The 23,612-nt window shown below is 38.0% G+C and overlaps 1 protein-coding gene across 1 annotated transcript in view; it reads left to right on the forward strand.

Moving 5' to 3' along the window:
* Positions 1–23,612, forward strand: part of LOC136842587 (uncharacterized) — a 441,719-nt gene that overhangs the window by 358,816 nt on the left and 59,291 nt on the right. The window contains 1 exon segment of the mRNA XM_067110134.1: positions 14,875–15,006. Within this exon segment, the coding sequence (XP_066966235.1) occupies positions 14,875–15,006 (132 nt within the window).

Below are 23,612 nucleotides of genomic sequence, written 5' to 3' on the forward strand. Positions count from 1 at the left end.
GGTTTCCCCCCAACCCTGAGAAGGAGGAGGCAGCGGCATCTTTTTCTACTGTTTCAGGAGCTGATGCGCAGAAGATGGACATTTGGACATCATTAGGCCTATCAAGGGTACCAACCTTGGGTGGCCTGTTGTCCCACTTCATGTCTTCTCGCATTTCCACGTCTACTGCCATGAGAATTTCCACCCTTGCAGCTCTACCAACTCCAGTGCCCAGAGCTTCAGTTCTTGTGATATCTCAACTGTCAACAGTTTACACTGCAGTGGCGAATGCTGCTCTTGTTCCATCTCCAGACTCGCTTGTTCAGTCAGTTGTAGACAGAGTTGATGTTGTTTTCCGAGAGAGGTACGGATGTGTCGTGAAGAGGAAACATTGCAGGCCTCCGTCTCCGTCTTTGTCTTCATCTTCGTCTTCTTCCTTTGTCATCTTCGTCTGCTGGGCCCTCTCCTGTCAGATGGAGGATTAAGGACTTTGTCTTTAATCCTGTTGGTTCACGTCTGTATGGGCATTTGTCTGTCCATCGTTCTCGCTCACGCTCTCTCAGGAGGGTTTGTGAGCGTCGCTCCAGTTCTTGTGGCCGTATTTTGAGACACGTCCGTAAAGGGAAACATGTACATGCAGCTACTCCAGTTAGGTCGGGCTTACAGCCTCACCCTTCGTCACCAAATTGTCTCTCTCATTCGTGATCTCCTAGGAGAAACCCTGATCATAGTTCTAATTTGGTTGGCAGCAGATGTGTTGTTATCCCTACACATCTGTGTAATGATACACATCTGTGTAACGAATACATGTCTGTCACGTAGAAATCAGAGGTCTACCTCTTGTTCCTGTGAATGAGATGATTCCCATAACCTACCTTCTTCATCAACAGGCATTCAAGCCCCCAAGTAGGTGTTAGGACCTGTAATGGCCTATGACCCAGTTATAAACATGGATGTTCCCTATTCTTTGGATCCGACCAATAGAATTGAAAGAGATTTACGTGGTCAAGAAGTAGATTTAGAAAACCAGGAGTTTATTACTATGTACGCTGAGGTTGTTGAGCTCATTCATGAGTACAACAATCTTTCTAAGGAAGTTGCAACGACTTCTTTGGAGTTCCCTAGAGGCATTGAAGCTTTGCTCGCTCCTAAGAAGGATTCAAAGACTTCTATAGAGTTGCCATGCTCAAATCATGCTGATTCTGTTCTTAGTCATGTTAATACTGTCATATCTGGGTGTGATAATTCTCTTCGATCGAGTAGGTCATTCAAGTTTTTACCTCCACCACTTCAACATAACTGGTTTTATAGAACCCCTAATATCATTCTACAGTTCTAGACAAGTGAACCCAGATCTGGTTCGTTTAGGTCCAGGGTTGTCTTCGGAATAGGTTAGGACAGAGGCCCCTTCCTTCACTCCTCAGGAGGCCACTACCTTGGAGTCAACCAGCTCTTCTGCTTTCCAGACAGTTTCCTGGTTGGATTTATGGTCCACAGCAGTAACCAAAACCTCTTCCACTGCAATAGGCAGTACAGAAGAGAGTGCCCCTTATATTAGACTGTTACAGTTTGGTGGCAAGGCAGTTTCCTACCTGACCCATTTAAATGCTAACATTTGGGTCAACATGTTAAAAAGAAGAGACACTGACCTCTCAAAAGTTTCTAGGTTCGTCAGTACTGATTCCTTATTGGCTTTGAGGAATGGGGATATCTGAGCTCTCCATATCTCTCCTAAGGAGCAACTTGACGTTGCTGTAGATAGACATCAGCAGACAATAATGATGGGCTAGTTCACCAAGTGGTATCAAAATCTGCTGGTCCTTCTCGCCCTAGCTCACGAAACCTAGACCTCTACCTTCTGCTAAGAAGATCCCTAATACGATCCCTACCAACAGATCCAGTCAGACTGCTTCATCGTCATCTAAGAAAACCCCTTAGGAACAGCCCTTTCAGTCCCGTGCTTCCAAACCAGGGGGAGGGGCTAGAGGAAGTAAGCGATTGGGTGGGTGTCCCTCCCCACTCACTGCTGCAAGGGGGAGGGGGATGCCTGGCAAGCCACTGAGCTATGTGGCAGAGTTCCAGAGAAGAGAAGTGGGTAGTGGATGTTCTACGGTTAAGATAGCTACTACCCTTCCATTTTCTTCCCCCCTCTCTCCGATCTCCCCCTCCAACATTTGACGTATTCCCAGGATTCTCCAAAGTCTCTAGCACTTCAAGAGGAAGTGAAGAAAAGGATGGAAAAAGGAGCGGCAGAAGTAATCAGGCATCCATCACCAGGATTTTATAGTGTGGTTTTTTTTTTTTTTGGTTCCTAAGGCAGTGGGCGATGTGAGGCCAGTGATAGACCTCTCGACCCTGAATCTGTTCATCAGGAAGACCCAATTCAAGATGGAGACCCCTTGTACAGTCCTAGCAGCTGTCAGGAGCAACGACTTTATGCTCACGATAGATCCAAAGAATGTTTACCTCCAACTTCCATTCCATTGCTTATCCCAAAAGTGTCTTCGCTTCAGTCTGGGGGAGCTGGTGTTCCAGTTCAAAGTCCTATGCCTCGGTCTTACAACTGCCCTTCAGGTGTTCACAAGTGTCAACGTGGGCTCATTCTTAGGGAATTCAACTTCGACTCTTGAGGTACCTTGACGTCCGGTTGGTCCTCGCAAGTTCTTGGGAAAAGCTAATCCAAGACAGGGATCATCTCCAATTTTGTCATGGCTTAGACATCGTGATAAATTTGGAAAAGTCAAACTTAGTTCCCAGTCAAAAGATTCTTTACTTGGGCATGATCATAGATTCTGTATCGTCAAGAGTATTTCTACCAGACCAACAGATTGAGAAGTTCAGAAAGCTGCCAAGTTCTTTCTGTCCAAACAGAAGCAACCTGCGTGGCACTGGCAAGTGGTTCTGGGATTCTTGTCCTCCCTGGAGAAACTTTTTCCCCAAGGCCATCTTCATCTTCAGTCTCTCCAATGGAGACAGAGAGTTTTGGTCCCCATCAAAGGATTCTCCTCTGTTGCAGGTCCCCCTGTCAGCAGAAGTGTGGAAGGGACCTACATGGGTGGCTGGACAACAGAAACTTGGATGTAGGAGTGCCTCTTCATTCTCCTGTTCTTGGACTCTTCATATGAGGGTTGGGGAGCAAACTTGGAGGATCCTCTGACTTCAGAAGTGTGGAATCTTCAGGACAAGCAACTATATATCAATGTTCTGGAGTTGAAAGCAGCCTTCCCGGAACTTCAGGAGTTTCAAGAAGGGTAACAGGGCACTCACGAGTCCTAATGTTGGACAACACTACAGTAGTAACCTACATAAACAAATGGGGGGCTAGTGTCACACCAACTTCACTCACTGATGGTACTCTTGCACCAGTGGGTGATAGATCACTGAGTGGACCTCTCAGCCAGGAATATCCCAGGCAAGAGGAATGTAGTGGGTGACAAGCTAAGTCGTCAGGTCAGGTCTTAGGGACAGAGTGGTCTCTATATCAGGAGAAAGCAGACAGGCTCTTCCAATTATGGGGAAGGCTCATGATAGACCTATTCGCCCCAAGGTTCAACAGGAAGCTGTTGAGGTCTGTTGTTCGGTGGTTCCAGACTCCTTTGCTGTGGCGGAGGATGCCCATCAACATCCTTGGGACAATCTGGAAATTTACGCCTTTCCTCCCTTTTGCTTGATCTGTCAAGTCTTGAACAGGGTAATGTCCAAGAATCTCAGGATGACCCTAGTAGCTCCCATGTGGCCCCACGAAGAGTGGTTCCAAGATCTGCTAACCCTTCTGTCAGCAGTCCTGAGAGAAATTCCCCCATGGCACAACCTTCTCTGCCAACCTCACATCGAGAAATCTCACCAACCGGTAAGATCCCTTTCTCTTCACGGTTGGAGACTATCCAGTATCTCCTGCAAGCAAGAGGCTTTTCTCTCAGAGGAGCAGCAGAGGTGTCTGGCTATCTCAGAAAATCTTCTTCAGCTGTGTACCAGGGAAAATGGGCTGTCTACTGTGATTGGCATCGTTGAAGGGGTTTCTTTCTCTCCGGTTGGAACTTCTGTTCAGCAGGTAGCTGACTTCCTTTTTTTCCTCTGTAGGGAGAAATGCCTTTCTGTATCAGCCATCAAAGGCTACAGAGCTGCTTTCGGTTTTGTCCTACGTTTGAAAGATGTAAACCTGTCCTCTTCATGGGAAATCTCAATGCTGCTCAAAAGTTTTGAGCAGTCTTGTTCTCCTAGAGAAATTAAACCACCTAATTGGGACCTGACTCTGGTACTAATCAGTCTCACCCGTGCTCCATATGAACCTTTGCGATGATCATCAGACAGGAACTTGACCCTCAAGATGATCTTCTCACTGGTCTTAGCTTCATCGAAGAGAGTGGGTGAACTTCATGGTCTCTCTTTTAGTGTTAAATACATGAGGGGTTGCGGGTCCGTAGCCTTCGAATTTGTCCCGGAATTTGTAGCTAAGACTCGGAACCCCTTGGCTCATGATGACAGATTTGAGTCCTTCTCAATACCTTCCCTAGGAGATTTTGTTGATATGATCTGGATGAATTGCTATTATGTCCTGTCAGAGCACTGCGTAGTTATCTTAAAAGGACTCGTCACCTCAGACCTGGGTGTCAAAGACTTTTTGTTAGCACAAGCCCAAATAAGAAAGAAGTGTCCAAGAATACCATTTCCTTTTGGCTCCGTGAGGTCATCAGACATGCTTATAGTTCTTCTTCAGCCTCTAAAGCTGATACAGTGCATGCAAGAGCACATGATGTCTGGAGTTTGGGTCCCTCCTTGGTGTTCAAAAAGAACTTGTCTGTTCTTAGGATTTTGAAGGCTGGTACTTGGCTTCGTCAAACCACCTTCACATCCTTCTATCTGCCGGACATTGTCCACAGGTCTTTAGACACTTCTTCCTTGGGTCTGGTGGTGGTTGCTCAACAAGTTGTGTAGCTCATCCAGTGCCTTGGCAGGACAGTTTGTATCTTGTCTAAGATGATGGTATGTAAGTGAGAATGAATGAGATGACTGGTCTCTTTCTTTTCTTTCTCCTTATCTTCTCTACCGGCAGGCAGTGAGAAGAGTAATCTATCATGTGCTGGAACTGGTTAGATACAGGTGAGTGAGTGGTCATTCTGTTTGAGGGTATGTTATTCATACACGAATTTAATACTCTCAGAGGCTAGTCCTTCCTCTCTCTAACAAGGGGAGAGAGGATTGACAACAAATGTAATTGGTGGCTAACTTAGGTTTGTTGTCTGAACAGATATAGCTCTTTAACTTCTGTTTATACAATGTCTCATCACGTTGTATATTAGCTAAGTAGTCTAACTGATGAACTATTTATCTAACAGATCAGAGGCTTACGTCTCCTTCCTTTGCCTTCCCTTAGCCAGGAAGTGAGACCAGGTGTGCCGAACCTCATGACTTACTTTTCTCCCACCAAAAGTGAGTCTGTTCTTACATTAAGACCCAGATTTGTTCCACACTTGAACAAATGACAGATTTTTAATTTGTATTTTTCATAGCTAACAAACCTGTGGTCTTAACGTATACTGCCCACCTCTGCCTCCCCTCAATCTGGTTACCTGGGCTGGAAGAAACTTAATGCATCACAGCATCATGGATGAAAGTAGGTCACCAGATGCCTCTTCTCTCATCCCATTGGCTGAACCCTGTTGCCACCAATTGTTCTGCAGTTTTATATGATTTTTATTGGTTTCCAGGTAGCTCGAAGAATTTATCCTTATGTTAAGACCACAGGTTTGTTAGCTATGAAAAATACAAATTAATTAAAAATTTGTCATTTTTGTAAGAATAGGTTCATGATGACAAGCATCAGGGAGACAGACACCCTCAGCTGATTGCTTAGCTTCAAAAGCTCGGTGAAGGGGTTCAGCCTTTTCCCTGTGGCCGGGAACCAATCTACTATCATCTGTTAGTAGTGGTGGAATGAAAGATGACCCTGACTCAAAGATAGATGATGCCAATTTGGTCCACCACAGATGGGGCTGAGTAATTTCCTCTTTAAGGAATTATTGTAATTTCTGTTGGCTGTATGGTAAGTTCTATTTGCAGCACAGTGAGACACAACAAAAATGGTGTAATTTTCATTTGAATGGTTTCATCTCCATGCGTTGAATTTGGTCTGTTTGTCTTGGTAGGCTCGTCTACATGTATCATCAAACCATGGCTGGTCATTTGTCCTAAGTTTGAGGAACTTTCTAGGGACATATCTTATTAAAATAACCATCAGCATTTCATTTAACTTCTTCTTGGGATCAAGATCTAATATAGCATCTGAAATATTAAGTGCCTGACAAGCTTCAATAATGCAATCCCAATTGGCTCTGGATTTTAGCCAGACCATTTTTCTGATGATGGCATTAGGAATACATTAAACTGACTGACAGATATGTCCATCTCAGTCGCTCAATGATCAGAAGTGCCTATATATTCACAGACCTTTGACTTGACAATAGCTGGAACATCTGTGAATATGAGGTCTAATCTATTACCAGAAATGTGGGTGAGTTCCTCAATTAGCCGGACAAAATTGGAGGGTACACAGCACTCAAGAGTAGAACAGTCATGTTGATCTGTGGAATTTGAATTTAGCTACTAACTGTGCTTTACATTACAGTCTCCACAAATAACGAATGAAGCTTTTGAATCCTGTGACTGAGCCATACTAATCCTCTCTAAGAGACAGTCATATATAGAATCGTCGATATTTAGATTGTGGTAAACAGCAAATACATATGTAGAACTTACTGAAAATTTTAAAATGAACTTCATGGTAACTATACCCCAAATTTTTCTGACGATAGGTAGGTCGTTCAGATGTAGTGTATGCAACCATACCTTGAAAATGTGAGATGTTACAATGATAAATAAAGTTAGGGCCATCAAACTCTGGGATTAAAAACTCAACCTTTTGTTTGTCACTACTTACAAGAGTCTCAGATAAAAACATCAAATCATATTTATGGGCACAACTCTGGAAATCAAGAAAATTTGACCTTAAGCCCTGAATACTTGAGTAAAGTACAGGCAGTCCCCGGTTTACGACGGTTCCGGCTTACGACGTTCCGAGGTTACGACGCTTTTCAAATATATTCATCAGAAATTATTTCCTGGCTTACGACGCATGTTCCGGGGTTACACGAACATTGATCGTGCACGCCGATCCGACGGAAGAAATATGGCCCCAAAATGGCAGAATAATCATAATTTGAAGGTTTTTTTGATGTAAAACTCAATAATAATGCAGTTTATATCGTTTTCAATGCACCCAGAGCATTAAAAGTAAGGTTTTCTTATGATTTTTGACGATTTTCGACGATGTTCCGGCTTACGACGATTTTCGGGTTATGACGCGGCGCAAGAACGGAACCCCCGTCGTAAACCGGGGACCGCCTGTACTTAGCAATTTCTCTTACTATGGGTAACAGGCCCAGGGTTCAGCTCAGTGTCTCTTGAAAGAATTAAAATTTGCAATATAAAATCAGTATCAAAACTAATAAGTAGACTCATAATAACAGTAACATTGTAAAAATCAAAAGAACGCTAAACAACAATGCCATCAACAACAACAGTATTTACATTATTTACAAAAATTCTGTTGAAAATATAAATAAACATGTCCGAATGTCATTGAAAAAAAGTGCCAGAAGCAACTGGTTGACAAAGTGGGGCTGGCACACCTTGTAAGGCAAATGTAATCCGTCAGGTTTGCCACAATAACTGGGGGAAGGCAGTCAGGATGGATTTAGAAATAAAACACTCAGTAGGAATAGATTAGGTAAAGATGAAGTCACTATCCCGATAATCCACCAAGCAACTTTTGTTTTCTCATCAGCCTGCCCTACTTTTTGAAAAAACAGGAAAGTGAACGAAAAGAGGATAAATGCCTGATTGTACCCTCAGGCAAGGGAACTCAAAACCAAGACCATGGAAAGCTACAGTACATTGGCTATGGCACAGTCCAAGGTTGGAGAACAAGGTTTGAATTCAGAGTAACATTCTCTTAGAAGGGTTGCCTACCAAAGCTAAAAGGTCCTTTCTAACCCACTGGTTTGATTTTGAAGTGTCTTCTCCTAAAAGAGTTGCCAGCCAAGGCTAAAGTCTCTTCTACCCAAACTCATGTAGGCAGGGATGTCACACTCTGAAGTGAATGTTGCTAAAATGCCACATTAACCCACTACCATACAACGTATATGGAAATTTTTGTTGCTTTACAGTATAATTTAGTTTTGAGGCCCCTCTAGGTTTTTCAGTTGTGACATCTAAAAAGGGAGCGATGTCTTGGGTTTTTCCAGTGTGAGTTTTATGGATAGTTCATTCAACTGGATATATTTTATTGTGATATCCCTCTTTGGTAATGTACTATTAGTTGGGGATCTTGAATTCATCAGGCTAGAAAGAGGTGAACAGTTTTAAAATTTCCTGATATGTATTGGTGGGGGAAATATGTGAATTATAATTAAACTATGCCACTGGTAGATTTTTCAATTTGGGCGAGTGTGTACAAAGATATTTAGGGTAACAAGAAGGTCCTCTCCTCCTGTATATTAGGCAATTTGTTCATGGAGTTTTTTGAAATGTGTTTATTATCCAGCATAAATATGACAGGAATAAAATTAATTTAATGGATGTAGCATGAGGGTAATACTTTTGGCTTACTAAACTGTTAGAATAAAGTCTTTCATATGATTCCTAGAGGACGGGAACTAAAGAAACATCCGTAAACCTGGCTTCGGATAAAGCCAAGACAGCAACATTCCCTTCTTATATGTATTGGTAGAAAAGCCCAAACAGCTTTCAAAGCAAAAGTTTGCTTTAAAGCAACATATAAATTTTAATGTACTGTATATAATTCTTTGAAACAAAATACTAACATGAGAAAAGGAGTAATAGAAGGTTTTTTTCTTAAGTTCCCATAAACTTTCTGGCCCCACTTGTTTCATGATTTAGGCCAGCTTACTTGCTTTGTAGACAGTGCTCTTATTAAAGCAAGCAGCATATTTTTTTGTGAAACAGAGAGAAAGAAATGAAGATAGTCTGTCACTGTAAATTTGAAGCATTAAGAAAATTGTCTGTCACTGTAAATTTGAAGCATTAAGAAAATTAAGTTGGAAGAATTTGTACAACCAGTAAATAATTTTGATCAGATAGAAAAACCAAATAATTTTTATTATTAGCTGACTCGTAAGGTAAACAAATAAAAAAGTATTAAAGTAACTTGGAATATATTCAAAGGAGAAGAGAAAAGAAAAACTTACAGAATTAAAGCATATTCAAATAAACTAATTACAGTACTATTAAAGGCTGATTTTCTTAATGCGATTAAAATAGACTACTACTCTTACTTCAACACATACAGTAAAGTAACCATAGATTTAGTATCAACAGTGGAACAAATTTAACACACAGAAATGCAAAACAAAAGTGGTTGCATAAATCCCTTCTTATTCAAAATTGTGATAATTTTGATGTATATCAATGCAAATATAAATGACTCATTTATTTATTGGATTTCGGAGACCATTTCAATACATCTTTTTCTCAGCTTAATCCTTAGTTGGGGGTCACTGTTACTGATGAGTTATTTCCAGAGTTTCAGACACTTGCTGAACATATTCCCTAATTTGTCTGCATATAACTGCAACTCCCCTTTTGTTTGGTTTGCAATGCTGAGCATACAGAAAATCATGATGGTAATGCTGTTAATAGTTGGTATAGCACACTGAGAAGGAGTGTTGAGGGGGATATAGACTGGTGTAATCACGTATTGGAGGGGAGGGCTGGGTGAGCCCTTGTCTGATTAGGAGCTTTTGCAAATGTTATTGGCTGAAAAGCAGCGCCATCATATGTAACATTTTGTTATTGCCTTTGAGTGGCTGATAGAGATGCATCATGCCTGCAGTAATATTATATAGAAGTTTTGTGTTTGGGAGATTGCTTGGGAGCTTTCTTGACTGTTATTGGCTCAAAAGCAATGGTATCATATACATCATTTTATATATTGTTTTTGAGTGTCTGATAGAGATGAGTCATAACTACGTCATAGAAGTTTCATTCTCTCATTGGCTGTTTTGGGGGTGTGTGTGTGTGTGTAGGTTAAGCTTCTCTGTTACCCTCAAGTCCTCCTCCCCCTCACTTTATATCCCATGGATTTGTGAGTTCTTAAATTTGAAAAAAAAAAAAAAAATTTGTCGTTTAAATATAAGAAATGAATATATACCCAGACGTCAAAGACACTCCAATGTCAAAGATGCACCCCACTTTTGACTAGTAAAATTTTGAAAAAATAGAAATAAGGTAGCAACATTCATGAGTTGATTGCTCTGTTTTTGTTGGTGTGCTATGCTGCACACATTCAACTGCCTCAGTGCATGGAAGAAGTGGGAATTTGATTGATTTAGTATATTGACTATTTTAATTTTTTCTCTTTTATTTTAAGAATACATTGTTTTATGTTTTTTCAAGTTATTTAATTTTAATATTATAATAAGTATTTCTGAAGTTTACATACCAGTGGACTGAAAATCTGGAACAGATTATGAAGTACAGTTGACCCCCCATATTCTCGGGGAATACGTAAGACAACCACCCACGAATAGCTAAAATCCGCGTATACTTAATACCCCCGCAAAAAATGCTTATAACTGCCTATCTTTAAAGTTCAAATATCAAATGTATACTTAAAGTATCATCCTACTTCAGATATACTTTAAACTATTATCCTGTTACTATAGTATTAATCTTTGAAATTACATTATTAATAATGTCATTTCAAAGTCATCTTAAACATTTTACCCTTAAAATATATATGTTTTTACTTCAAACCTTCCAGCGAGTAATGGGGAGAGAGATGAACTGAGTTGCTTATATCAGGTAAACAATTAAAAATGTCAATAATACAGTATATGTTATGTATATCTTTCTGTCACCCACTCTCCCTTTCCATCTATCTGTCTATCTATCCACTCTCAACTTTGGTGAGAGAGAGAGAGAGAGAGAGAGCACTGAGAGGGCAACATATATTTGACCAAGAGTGGGTAACACTTTTTCTGTCAAGATATTTGACAGGTTACACCCTCCCCCCTTGCTCCAAAGCTTTTGGACAATACTGGGAAAAAGATGAGGGAAAAAATTTATTGAACTAAAATCTTACTGATTCACTATATATTATCTTTATTGAATTGATATTTTGCTGTGTTTACCTTAATATTAATATTTGAAACTTAGTAAATCATTTATTTATCATACAAAACAAATAAACATACATATTACATATGCATAAAAATTCTCTCATCTCAGTAAGAGAGAGAGAATTATTATTTTGTTTAATGTTATTATTTAATCTTTAAACTTTATATTAATATTTGAAAATTGGTACTGTAAATCATTATTTTATCATAAAATGCATATGCAGGTACATTACAGTATTGAGTCATGAAAATAATATGAAGATACAGAATATTGCTCTATGAAAAAATCTGCGAATAGGCAAGTTTCCTGTGAATAATTTATAGATAGGTTTTGTGTATAGGTGAGTCCACAAATAGCAGGGGTTGACTGTAATGTCTAATTATAAACTCCCCAGGTGTGTAGCATCAGAACTTTTCTTGCCTATCAGTTTCTCAGTCTGTATGTATGCATATTTATACATGAGGTGAGTAAAGTATGCACTTCTGCATTTGTACACCTTTCTCTTTCTCTCTCTGAATTATTCTTTATTGCTCTAGATATGGTAGGCATATGAAAAATTTTTAAATCTTTATTCATCCAGAACACACATCGTAATCTGCTTAAGCTGAGGCAGTCATATATCATTGATTGAAATCTTGGGTAAGTAGGTAGTGGCACATGTTTACTAATAAAAGCAATTGTATAAAAACAATTCTAAAGTTAATATCCCTTAATGGAATGTAATTAATATAATTTTCTTAATCAGTACAAATAGTGTGTTACATATTTACCAAAGTTTTCAGCCACTGATATATGATAGCCTTAGCTGTAGTAACTTGTGATATGTTTCAGATGGTGTTTCCTTTTTTCTGGAGTCTTTCGTCTATTGATCTAAAATCTTCCATACTTGTGATCACCCCTTGCATAAAAAGAGAAGTTGGGAATTGTCCAGGATCTGATGTGATAGTGAAATAGAAAGCAATCAATTAATATATCTGAGGGATACTGGTGTGAAAATCAAGAAATAAGAATTATACAAAGTAAAGAACAGAACTATAGGAAATGGACCACCAAGGTGAAACTATGGTAACTCGCATTTAAATTCATCCTGCTTGATCCCAGTTATTGTGATTTACTGCTGCTGAACAGTTCAGATGTGCCCGTGTGAGAAACTCATACTCCTGCCAAGCAGCCGCAGAACACGTATGAGCTCAATTGTCATTTTAATGTGGAGTGTCACCTTATACCTTGGATGATGAGTCTGAGGATGACATGGCATAAGTTGTGTACTCCAAGGAAGTCTCTCCTACATTTGAAAATTGAAAGGATGTATGGTAGTTTCAGAGGGCCACTGAAGCATCCTTTCTTCCTTGACACATCAGAATATCCACCCTGGAAATACTGAAGTTAGCACCCAAGTATGAGGCAGTCTAGACAGAGGCATTTTTCTTGGTGTTCAAGAAAATGATCGAGTGCTGTCATAAGCTGCTGAAGTCCTGGTCACCACTAATTTTGGGATACTCAACAGGGCATTCCCTCAAAGCCTACAGCAGTCTTGCTGTCCACAAGATAAAAAATTGCACCATGGTCAAGTTCTGAGTCCTTCAGGCCAGCAAGCTAATGCCCAAGGCATATTGCCACCATTATCAGGAGGTCAAGAAGGCAGGAGGAGGGACTATATTGGACCTTGAAAGAAACCATTTGAAGCATTAAAACAGAGATGTTGAAGGATCTTTTCTTGAAACTGTCTCTTGCTCTTGGTTCCTCTTTCAATAGGTGACAAAAAGATATATTAGCTGTTGGCTGAAATCATAGATCCATTCTTCTTCCAAAATGACTTTCAGAGTGAAGAACTAGCTCACAAGTCATGTAAGAGCATGGGTTCCTGCATTATTTCATCCTTCCCATTTTTATGGGGAAAGGGAGCACATCCCTCTCCTGTGCTTCAGGAAGCCTTTGTTAGAAACTGGAAGAGTGCAAGCACTCTTTATGTCTATAGATCTGATATACAAAGACTTTGCAGGGTCTCGAGCTATTAGAATCACAAGAAACACTATCTGAAGAAATGGTGATTAATCACTAGAAGACTATGCTGTTATCATGAAATCAGAATTTTTGTCCTTTGGTGACCAGTTAAATTTAGTTACTGGGTACAGTATTATGAAGTGCTGCACAGTATATCATATCTAATTTAAAAAGACAGAAGTACTGTACCTCACCTCCCACTTAAGTTGCATCACACTAATGAGATAAGAAGTTTGTACTTTGTATGGACAAATAAAAAACTCAATCTTACTGGGCATGCTTTCCTTTGAGCCCCTACTATTGGTTACTTAGCATCTTCTTCAGTGAATAAGGGTATCTTACAAGTGAGACACAGCAGAGGGGAGAGGTGAAGACTTTATTTTTTGTTGATTACTGTTTCCAGTTAATGTCACACCTTTCAAACAAATATAGCTTAACCCTTTGAGATTACAGTATTGTCAAGTGATGTCATGCAACTCTCATCCTGTAATTCAGTGATGTCATCAGTAGAAAATTTATAAGGAATAAAAATATTTTGTGTCAGGTAGCATTCTGATGATGAACTTTAAGATAAAATCCAGTGTTGGCAGATAGTTCATCATACCTAGAGAAAGACAAGCAAAGTAATGAATTATCAAAGGGAATTATCAGTAAATCAGTTATATGTAGAAAAGTACTGAAATTTTTATTTACAATAAAACCCCGTATTATCAAATTTGTAAACCGGGATGTTTAAATTTTGCACCCACCTCAATAGCACCCATTTTAATGTTAAAAAATTAATTGGAAAAATATAAAAAAGAAAAAAAATCAGAATAATTTTTAAAACCCCTCTAAATTTTACTAATTTATTTTGCATATACTTAGAACTACCTATTTTGTATTTATTGTAGTTTAAACACAAAAAATTTCCCATCATCTGAAAATGCCCAGTTATACCTGAGTATTTTAATAGTTTTATCAATAAAAGTGCATTTAGTCATGAAAATTTATAAGAAAAAAATAGAGTAATTAGTGAATATTTCTAAATGAAAATAAAGGAATTATCAGTAAATCAGTTATATGTAGAAAAGTACTGATTTTTATTTACAGTAATAATGTCTTTAGATATGTTCCAAAATCAGAGAAAACCCTCTAAAAGCACTTAGAATACCTATTTTGGTAGTTTAAACACAAAAACCCTCTGAAAATGAGACCTGCGAATACAGGGGAGTACAGGGGTTTTACTGTAACTTTAGTGTTTTTTTAGATGCTTGAACAGGCATGAATAGCAATATGTCATTGCAAAAAAATTATTGCAATTTTTCATGGTGCATACATAAGGAATATAAGTCTCTATATCAGATTTATATGAAAAAATTTAATGAAGTGAAGTTTTTCTTATTGTCTAACTTCAAAACATCATTTTGAGTTTTATATTTTTATTTTTTTATTAATTAAAGTTATCACATTCAAAATTCCAACAATAAAGGATAATTAATTTTTAAGTTCAAAAGGTTATTTTACAATTGAGTTTGGTTCCCAAGGAATCATCAAGGGTTAAGTTTTTTGTGGGGTGTACATATATAAAACAAATTGTATATTTATGCTAAATTATGTGTTTCTGTTTTTTGTCATTTAAACTTTGTTTCATTGTTACATGATCTTTTATGGTGGAAGCTGTTACCTAGTAATGTGTTTTCTCTCTCACAGTTCAAAGAAATGTATGATGCTGTAAGTCAACAGGCTCCAATCATTTGTAATCATATTATGTCCTCAGTGAATAATGGATGGAGAAAGAAGAATATGTCATCTTTGAAATATTTTGAAGCTAAATTGAACCTTGTGAGTATTACTTATGTTAGTTTCCTTGTTAGTAGTTAGGTATGAAAGTTAGTTCTCTGCTCTCTTTTTTTCTTATGTACTTTCTATTTGAATGCCTATCTTTAGCTATGACCTATCTCCCATAATGTTTTGGATCTTCTTGCCAGTCTGCTTTATTATGTCTTACCTTACTACTTTTTTTTACTGACTATTCCTCTCCTCATCATATGGCCAAACAGTCTTAATCGTGGATAATTGTAATATATATGTTTCATTCTCTGAATGCTATATCTTTAATCAGCTTTGTTATATGCTATATTCTCTTCTCAGTGTATTCCAACCATTAGTTGTAGGATTTTGTAGCCAATCCTCCTCAGAATTACCATTTTACTTTACAACTACCTTGTCAGCCAGTGCATAGTGTAGTGCTGGCCTCATACAGCCATCATAAGTTTTTGTTTACCATTTATGTAGCAGGTGTTTTCCATTTTTCCCAGGCAGTTACTACTCTTCTTACTGCCCTTCAAATAGTATGTATAGGCTGCAATCCCAAGAACCTCTCTTACACTAATTGCTATACTTTGCACTGCACATATTTGATTCACACTTACACCTCTCCTCTCCATATCCACACAGCCACTTTCCTGCATGTACCTCTTACTCACCATAATCTTGGTTTGCTTTAACACTGATAGTTGTTTCTCCTCTCCATTCCCCTATTGTATCCCTTAAACACTTCTGAAAGATTGTCTGCATATAACAGTATGACAGCTCCCGTTTTTTTGCACTTTTTTGTGATAAACAATAAAGGATGCTGTTGGTCCATGATGGACACCAACATTCATCTCAAGTTTTCTGTAAGTATTGTTTAATAATTAAATTACTAGGAATGAATCTTAACTACTGTTAAAGTTAGCTTATATCTTTGCACCATTAGGTGAGATCGGCATTCAAAATAAAACAAAATAACAGTTGGCTAACCTGCTAGGACTGTCTCTGTAATCACCTATTTCCTGCCAAGTGGCACTGGAATGTTTATGTTCTTGTCAGAATTCTTCATACCATGTCCTTGTGCAGATGGTGTGAATCGGCATTAGTAATAATGTTGGCTATTTCTGGCTGAATTTCTCCTGTACAATGTTGTGCTTGTCTTGTGTTTTTGCATTATGTTATCTACAACAAGCAGAAATAAAAGAATCAGGCTGTACAGGAAAGAGTTTGTGGAAACCGAATGTTTTGGTTGTACATGATGGGCCACGTGTGTGTTAGCCTAGCTGTTGAGGCACAAGTGTGGTTTTCTTGTTGTGAATATAAGGAGTGATCTGATGAGAGGATGAAAGTTTTTTGAAGTATCGGAACATATGAGAGGCAGTTAGATTATGTAGACAATCCAATAGGGCAGGCCATAAGCCTACTCAGTCTTTCTATTTTCTTCCAGTGTTGCTGCTTCTCCTCCTCCATTAGCCTACCTGATATCCTAGGTTAATTCCTCTCTCACCCCTCTTGCTCTGCCTTCTTTTGCTCCTTATATGGTTCAGGAGAAAAATAATAAGTAATTGAGAAATATTCTTTTATAATGATTAGAAATTTGACCAAAATATTAGGGTGAAGATCGTGGTGTCGTTGTTGTCCCCCCCATAGTGATTGACCTTTTTCAGTTTCTCCCACATGAGAGATGATGTTGGGGCCTTGGTGTCTGTCTGTAGTTGACCCCCTGGACTGCCCTGGGACCGTTGGTCTTCTTCACGGACAGGGAACCATGGCATGTCTTGGGACCAAGGTCTGTGCCCTTTGCTAATCTCTCAACCGTCTTCCAGTTCAAATTCGATGTGTTCTCCAAAGGAGTTGTTTTGTAGTTTAGTGCTCACGTTTACCAGCTCACATGTCATCTTTTTTGGAGAGAGTGATAGTGAGTGGCAGAGTTATCTGGGGATTACAGACATACAGTAGACCCCCAGTATTTGCTGGGGTTAGGGATCACAACTGCCCACAAATAGCTATAATTCGTGAATACTTGAGACCCCCTCTAAAACTGCTTATAACTTCCTTTTTTAATAACTGCCTATTTTAATAGTTCAAGCACCAAATATACCTTGAACTATCATCCTAAAACACTAATATCATTTCAGACTCATCTTACAATATTACCCTTAAAAATATATAGCTTACAGCTACAAGTGAACACTTACAACTGTTACTCTTACCAAGGCAAAAACTAATGAAGTTATCCCTATACCGTATTCAGGCATGCACATTTTTTTTCATACAGTGTTCAAGCCTTACCGTTTTCTTTTAACATACACAGTAGATATGGGTAATGTTACACTGGTACATTCTCAAGTATAGGGAACAGTTAAGTACTTTACAGGCAGTCCCCGTTTATTGGGGGGGTTCTGTTCTGATGGAGTGACGATAAACGAAAATTGGCGATTTTTGGTTATTGGTGCCTCTGTTAGGTATGTTTTGGCACCAATACCCAATTATTGGCATCGATAAGTGGAAATTGGCGATTTTTGACGCTAGACAAGCACCATAAAACCGGATTGCCAATAACTGAGCACACTGATAACTGGGGACTGCCTGTACCTAAATATTTAAATATGCATTGAAAAAAATATATGAAATAACGAGAAGTTTAAGAATAGGTCAGACTTAAGGGTACTCACCAGTGATGAATGTTGATTGAAGATGATGATGAATTAGCTGTGAAGTCCAATGAATGACGATGAAGATATGATTGCACAGCAAAGCAGAGGAAGTACATCTCCTTTGGGGGCGCCTCTTTCCCTTCTTCAGCGGCTTCGTCCACCAATTGCACTTCTTCAGGGCTTTGGGAGGCTTTGGAGGCTCCTTGATGGCTCGAGAAACATGATGGGCAGCTGCTGTTGCTGCTTCTTCATGCTGACGGGAGGTTATTATAGGTCCCCATGCGCACATCAGGGGCATTTGAAAAGTCTGTGGAGCTTTCCATATAAGGATCCCATGCCCCAGTCATCTCCAGCTCCCTGGCTGCCCTCATAATTTGAGACAGACATTTACAAAGACAGGCCCTCATCCTCCTCCTCCTCCTTGCCTTTGCCAGAAGCCTTAGAAGGAGCAGGGCATCTTAGGGCACAAGTAAAAACTATACACAAAGATTAAAAACGAGACACAAAGATACGCAAAGTACACAGATACACAGTGACACGCTCGAACAGCAGAGGTCGATGTGGTGAACTGGCAGAGGTGCAGGCTCCCACAGCCCATCTCCTTGAGACAAAGTCTTGGGGGCCGCAGCCAATCAGCGCTAAGGAAAATGAATCTTTGTGTTTAGAATTTGCCCATCGTTTGGCGAATGTTCTTTAAGAAAAAAGTACATTTTATTTATATTTTGCTGTGTTTACATTAATGTTAGTATTTGAAAATTAGTAAATAATTTTTTATCATAAAAAATGTATTTAGTCACAAAAATAAAATTAAAATAATTAGCTAATGTTTTAGATATGCTCTATAAAAAAATCTCATTCTAAAACACTTTACAGTAAACTCCCTGTATTTGCGGGGATGTGTACCACACACACACCCCAGCAAATAGCTAAAACCCACGAATACTTGGAACCCTCCTAAAAACACTTAGAACTGGAGTAGCAAATGAAAGAGAAGTTCCCAAGATTAGTCGGAGAGAAATGAGGTGGGCACTAAGTAAAATGAAGAAAGGTAAAGCAGTGGGACCAGATGGAATACCAGTCGAGGTGTGGAGGTGCTTAGGAGAGGAGGGAATTGACATCTTGTGGGGCTTGTTCAATAAGATCTACCAGCAGGAGAAGATATCTGATGCCTGGAGAAACAGCCTGCTAGTCCCCATTTACAAAGAAAAAGGGGACATCCAAGATTTTGCCAACTATCAAGGCATAAAGCTGATGGCACATACCATGAAAATCTATGAAAGAATAATATAGGCAAGGCTAAGGGATGAAACATTTATAAGTGACGAACAGTTTGGGTTCATGCCAGGAAAAGGGAAAACAGATGCCATCTTTGTGTTGCGACAAGTAATGGAAAAATATAGAGAAAAAGGAAAGGAACTACATCTTGTATTTATAGATCTTGAGAAAGCATATGATCGAGTGCCTAGGCAAGAAGTGTGGAGGTGCATGAGGGAAAAAGGTGTCTCAGAAAAATATGTGAGGATTGTAAATGATATTTATAGAGAAGCAACAACACAGGTAAGAAGCTCAGTGGGAACAACAGACAAGTTTTAGGTGAAAGTTGGACTCCACCAAGGTTCTGCCATGAGTCCCTATATTTTTGATATGGTAATGGATGTGATAGTGTCTGGAGTGAAAGATCAGGTGCCTTGGAGTGTACTCTTTGCAGATGACATAGTGCTAGTGACCACCAGTAAGGAAGAAGCAGACAGGAAATTGGAGTTGTGGAGAAGTGCATTGGAGGATAGAGGCCTAAAGATAAGCAGAGCAAATCTGAATATATGTGGATGAATGGAGGAGACCAAGAGGGAAGCATCAACTTAGAGCAGGCAGAAGTAAAAAGAGCTACATCCTTTAAGTACCTTGGGTCGGGTGTCACTGATCGTGGAGGGATGGAGGAGGAAGTGAATCACAGAATACAATCAGCTTGGTGCAATTGGAGGAAAACATCAGGTGTGTTATGTGACAAAAGAGTTAATGTAAAGATGAAGGGAAAAATGTACAAGAGCATTGTCAGACCTGCGTTGATGTATAGTTGTGAAACATGGCCTATAAAGAAAGCACAAGAGAGAAAGATGGAAGTGGCAGAAATGAGAATGCTGCGTTGGATGTGCGGAGTGACAAGAAGAGACAGGATAAGGAATGACTTCATAAGAGGGATGGTGAAAGTTACAGAAATATCAAAGAAGCTGCAACAGAGACCATTACAATGGTTTGGACATGTTATGAGAAGAGAGGAGGATTCTGTATGTAAAAGAACCATGAATATGGAAGTGCCTGGAACAAGGAGGAGAGGTAGACCAAGAATGAGATGGAGAGACACAGCTAACAGGGACATGCAGGAGAAGAACGTGAGTGAGGTAATGGTGCAAGATTGCAGAAGATGGAGAAGACTGATAACAAACAGTGACCCCATATAAAGATGGGGAAAAGCTGAAAATAAAGATGTGTGTGTGTATGTATGTATATATATATATATATATATATACCCAAAAGTAACTGGAATTGTGTCATAGATTTTATTCAGTTATTGTTACATGTTTACAGTCTTATCACCTTCAAAGTATTCTCCATTTGAAGCAATGCACTTATCCAGACGTGTTTTCCACTGTTGAAAGCAATTCTGGAACTCTTGTGAAGTTATGGCTTTAATGACTCCGTCGTTTATTATGAACCTCTTCAACGTCTGCCACAGGTCGGGGCAAAGTGGAGGGTGGTGGCTTCATCACGACAATGCACCAGCGCATACTGCCTTGAGTGTGAGACAGTTTCTGACCAAGAATGGCATGACCACATACCCACCCTCCCTATTCACCCGATCTTGCTCCCTGTGACTTCTTTTGTTCCCAATGAAGAAAGCCCTCAAAGGAAACCGTTTTGCAGACGTTGAAGAGGTTCAGAAGAAAACGACGGAGTCATTAAAAGCCATAATATATATAGAGTTCCAGAATTGCTTTCAACAGTGGAAAAACATCTGGATAAGTGCATTGCTAAATGGAGAATACTTTGAAGGTGATAAGACTGTAAACATGTAACAATAACTGAATAAAATCTCTAGCACAATATTTTTTGATTTATGGTAATTTTTAAAATACTATTTATATATATATATATATATATATATATATATATATGAAAATCTCAGAAATTCTTCAGTCACTTTGTATATATATATATTATATACCATATTTCTATATATATATTATATAATATTTATATATATATGAAAATATATATAATTTCATGTATAATACAAATATAATATATAACTATATTATATATATTATCAGTTTTATATATAAATATTTTATATATAATCATATATATATATATATAAATTTCAATATATATATATAATATTATATATATATATATAATATATATATAAATTTGCAATTTTTAGTAAGCTAAAAATCTTACATTCTAGTAATATTCAATCATTTACCTTCATTTTGCAAAAAATGGGAAGTCTCTAGCACAATATTTTGATTTATGGTGAATTTTTGAAAAAACTTTTCCTTACCTCATGTAACTAACTCTGCTGAAAATCTCAGAAATTCTTTAGTCACTTTGTCGTAATTTTTGCACCACTTTCTATTAGCCATTACATAAAGTTTTATATATGAAAATGTGTGCAATTTCATGTAGAATACAACAAAATATAACTCATGGTTGTAGCTTTTATCAGTTTTGAAACATTTTCATATAAATCACAATAAGTACCAAAATTTCAACCTTCGGTCAAATTTGACTCGACCAAAATGGTCGAAAAATGCAATTGTAAGCTAAAACTCTCACATTCTAGTAATATTCAATCATTTTCTTCATTTTGCAACAAACGGGAAGTCTCTAGCACAATATTTCGATTTATGGTGAATTTTTTAAAAAACTTTTTCCTTACTTAATGTCCGTGCGCCCTAACTCTGCTGAAAACCTCAGAATTTCTTTTATCACTTTGTCGTAATTTTAGCACTGTTTTCTATTAGCTGTTACATAAAGTTTTATATATGAAAATGTGCACAGTTTCATGTAGAATACAACAAAAAATAACTCATGGTTGTAACTTTTATCAATTTTGAAACATTTTCATATAAATTACGATAAGTACCAAAATTTCAACCTTCGGTCAACTTTGACTCGACCAAAATGGTCGAAAAATGCAATTGTAAGCTAAAACGCTTACATTCTAGTAATATTTAATCATTTATCTTCATTTTGCAACAAACGGGAAGTCTCTAGCACAAATTTCGTTTTATGGTGAATTTTTGAAAAACTTTTCCCTTATGACCACGCGCGCTAACTCTGCTGAAAATCTCAGGAATTCTTTAGTCACTTTGTCGTAATTCTTGCTCCATTTTCTGTTAGCTGTTACATAAACTTTTATGCATGAAAATGTGCGCAATTTCATGTAGAATACAACAAAAAATAACTCATGGTTGTAGCTTTTATCAGTTTTGAAATATTTTCATATAAATCACGATAAGTGCCAAAATTTCAACCTTTGGTCAACTTTGACTCGACCGCAATGGTCAAAGAATGCAATTGTAAGCTAAAACTCGTACATTCGAGTAACATTCAATCATTTACCTTCATTTTGCAACAAATGGGAAGTCTCTAGCACTATATTTCGATTTATGGTGAATTTTTGAAAAAAACTTTTTCCTTACCTCCGCGCACGCTAACTCTGCTGAAAATCTCGGAATTTCTTTAGTCACTTTGTCGTAATTTTTGCACCGTTTTTCATTAGCCGTTACATAAAGTTTTATACATGAAAATGTGCGCAGTTTCATGCAGAATACAAAAAAATAACTCATGGTTGTAGCTTTTATCAGTTTTGAAATAATTTCATATAAATCATGATAATTGCCAAAATTTCAACCTTCGGCCAACTTTGACTCGACCGAAATGGTCAAAAACTGCAATTGTAAGCTAAAACTCTTACATTCTAGTAATATTCAATCATTTACCTTCATTTTGCAACAAACGAGAAGTCTCTAGCACAATATTTCGATTTATGGTCAATTTTTTAAAAAAACTTTTTTTTACATCTGTGAATTACAAATTCATGCATCATTTTGTGATAATATTTTCTTTGTGTTGCTTTGATTGTTTTACAATTTTTTATATACCAAAATCATCACAATTTAGTGGACAATACAACGAAAAAAACAACTCATTAGCTTTAACCGTTTTGCTCACAGCGCGATTTGTATACAATTATATATGAATTATTTTTGCAGTGTCATATATTCCAATATTTATATATGATATTTTTTTCATCTCTGATGGTTGCAAACTAAACTTCAGGCAATGTCAAAAAAAGGAGCCAGAAATGAACTCTTGATCCTAAAAACTAAGCGTGCTGTGATTTTTTTAAAAAAACTTTCTTTCCGCTTTAGCGCTAACTCTCAAACCCTGCCGGCATACGGCAGACACTTTTGTAAATAGAGGCTCGGCATTTAAGGGTTAAGAGGAATGATGAATTTATATGGGGTGCTAGGAGGACAAACACTCTTATGTCCAGGAATGCATAAGTCAATGCACACAGTGTTGATCCCTAAGCTTTTACCATTTTTGAAAATCCTTATGGCTTCCTTACCATAAGCATATCTTTATTTCCTTTAAAACTTTTTGCTTGAGAAAGTTGTCTGTAGCTCAGGGGAGATGTAACTGTTTTTGCCTTATATTACTTGTGAAATGTTCAAATTTAGTATGAAGTGTAAAGCCCTTAGCCGTATTGTTTTGGCAGGGATGCTTTCTGCTGAATCAAATATGATAGTAGCCTTGCTTTCTGTCTTATGGTTAGGTGTTAGGAAATCCCATTATTGAATTTTGGGAGCATGAAGGTACACACTAGTGTATTGGAGCAAACCTTCAAATGTGAAGGTGGTAGTTGTCTTTGGTTGTGGACTGTCAGTTAGGGGCTTTTCTACGACATGC

Source organism: Macrobrachium rosenbergii, chromosome 10 (assembly GCF_040412425.1).
Source record: "Macrobrachium rosenbergii isolate ZJJX-2024 chromosome 10, ASM4041242v1, whole genome shotgun sequence".
Lineage (NCBI taxonomy): Eukaryota > Metazoa > Arthropoda > Malacostraca > Decapoda > Palaemonidae > Macrobrachium > Macrobrachium rosenbergii.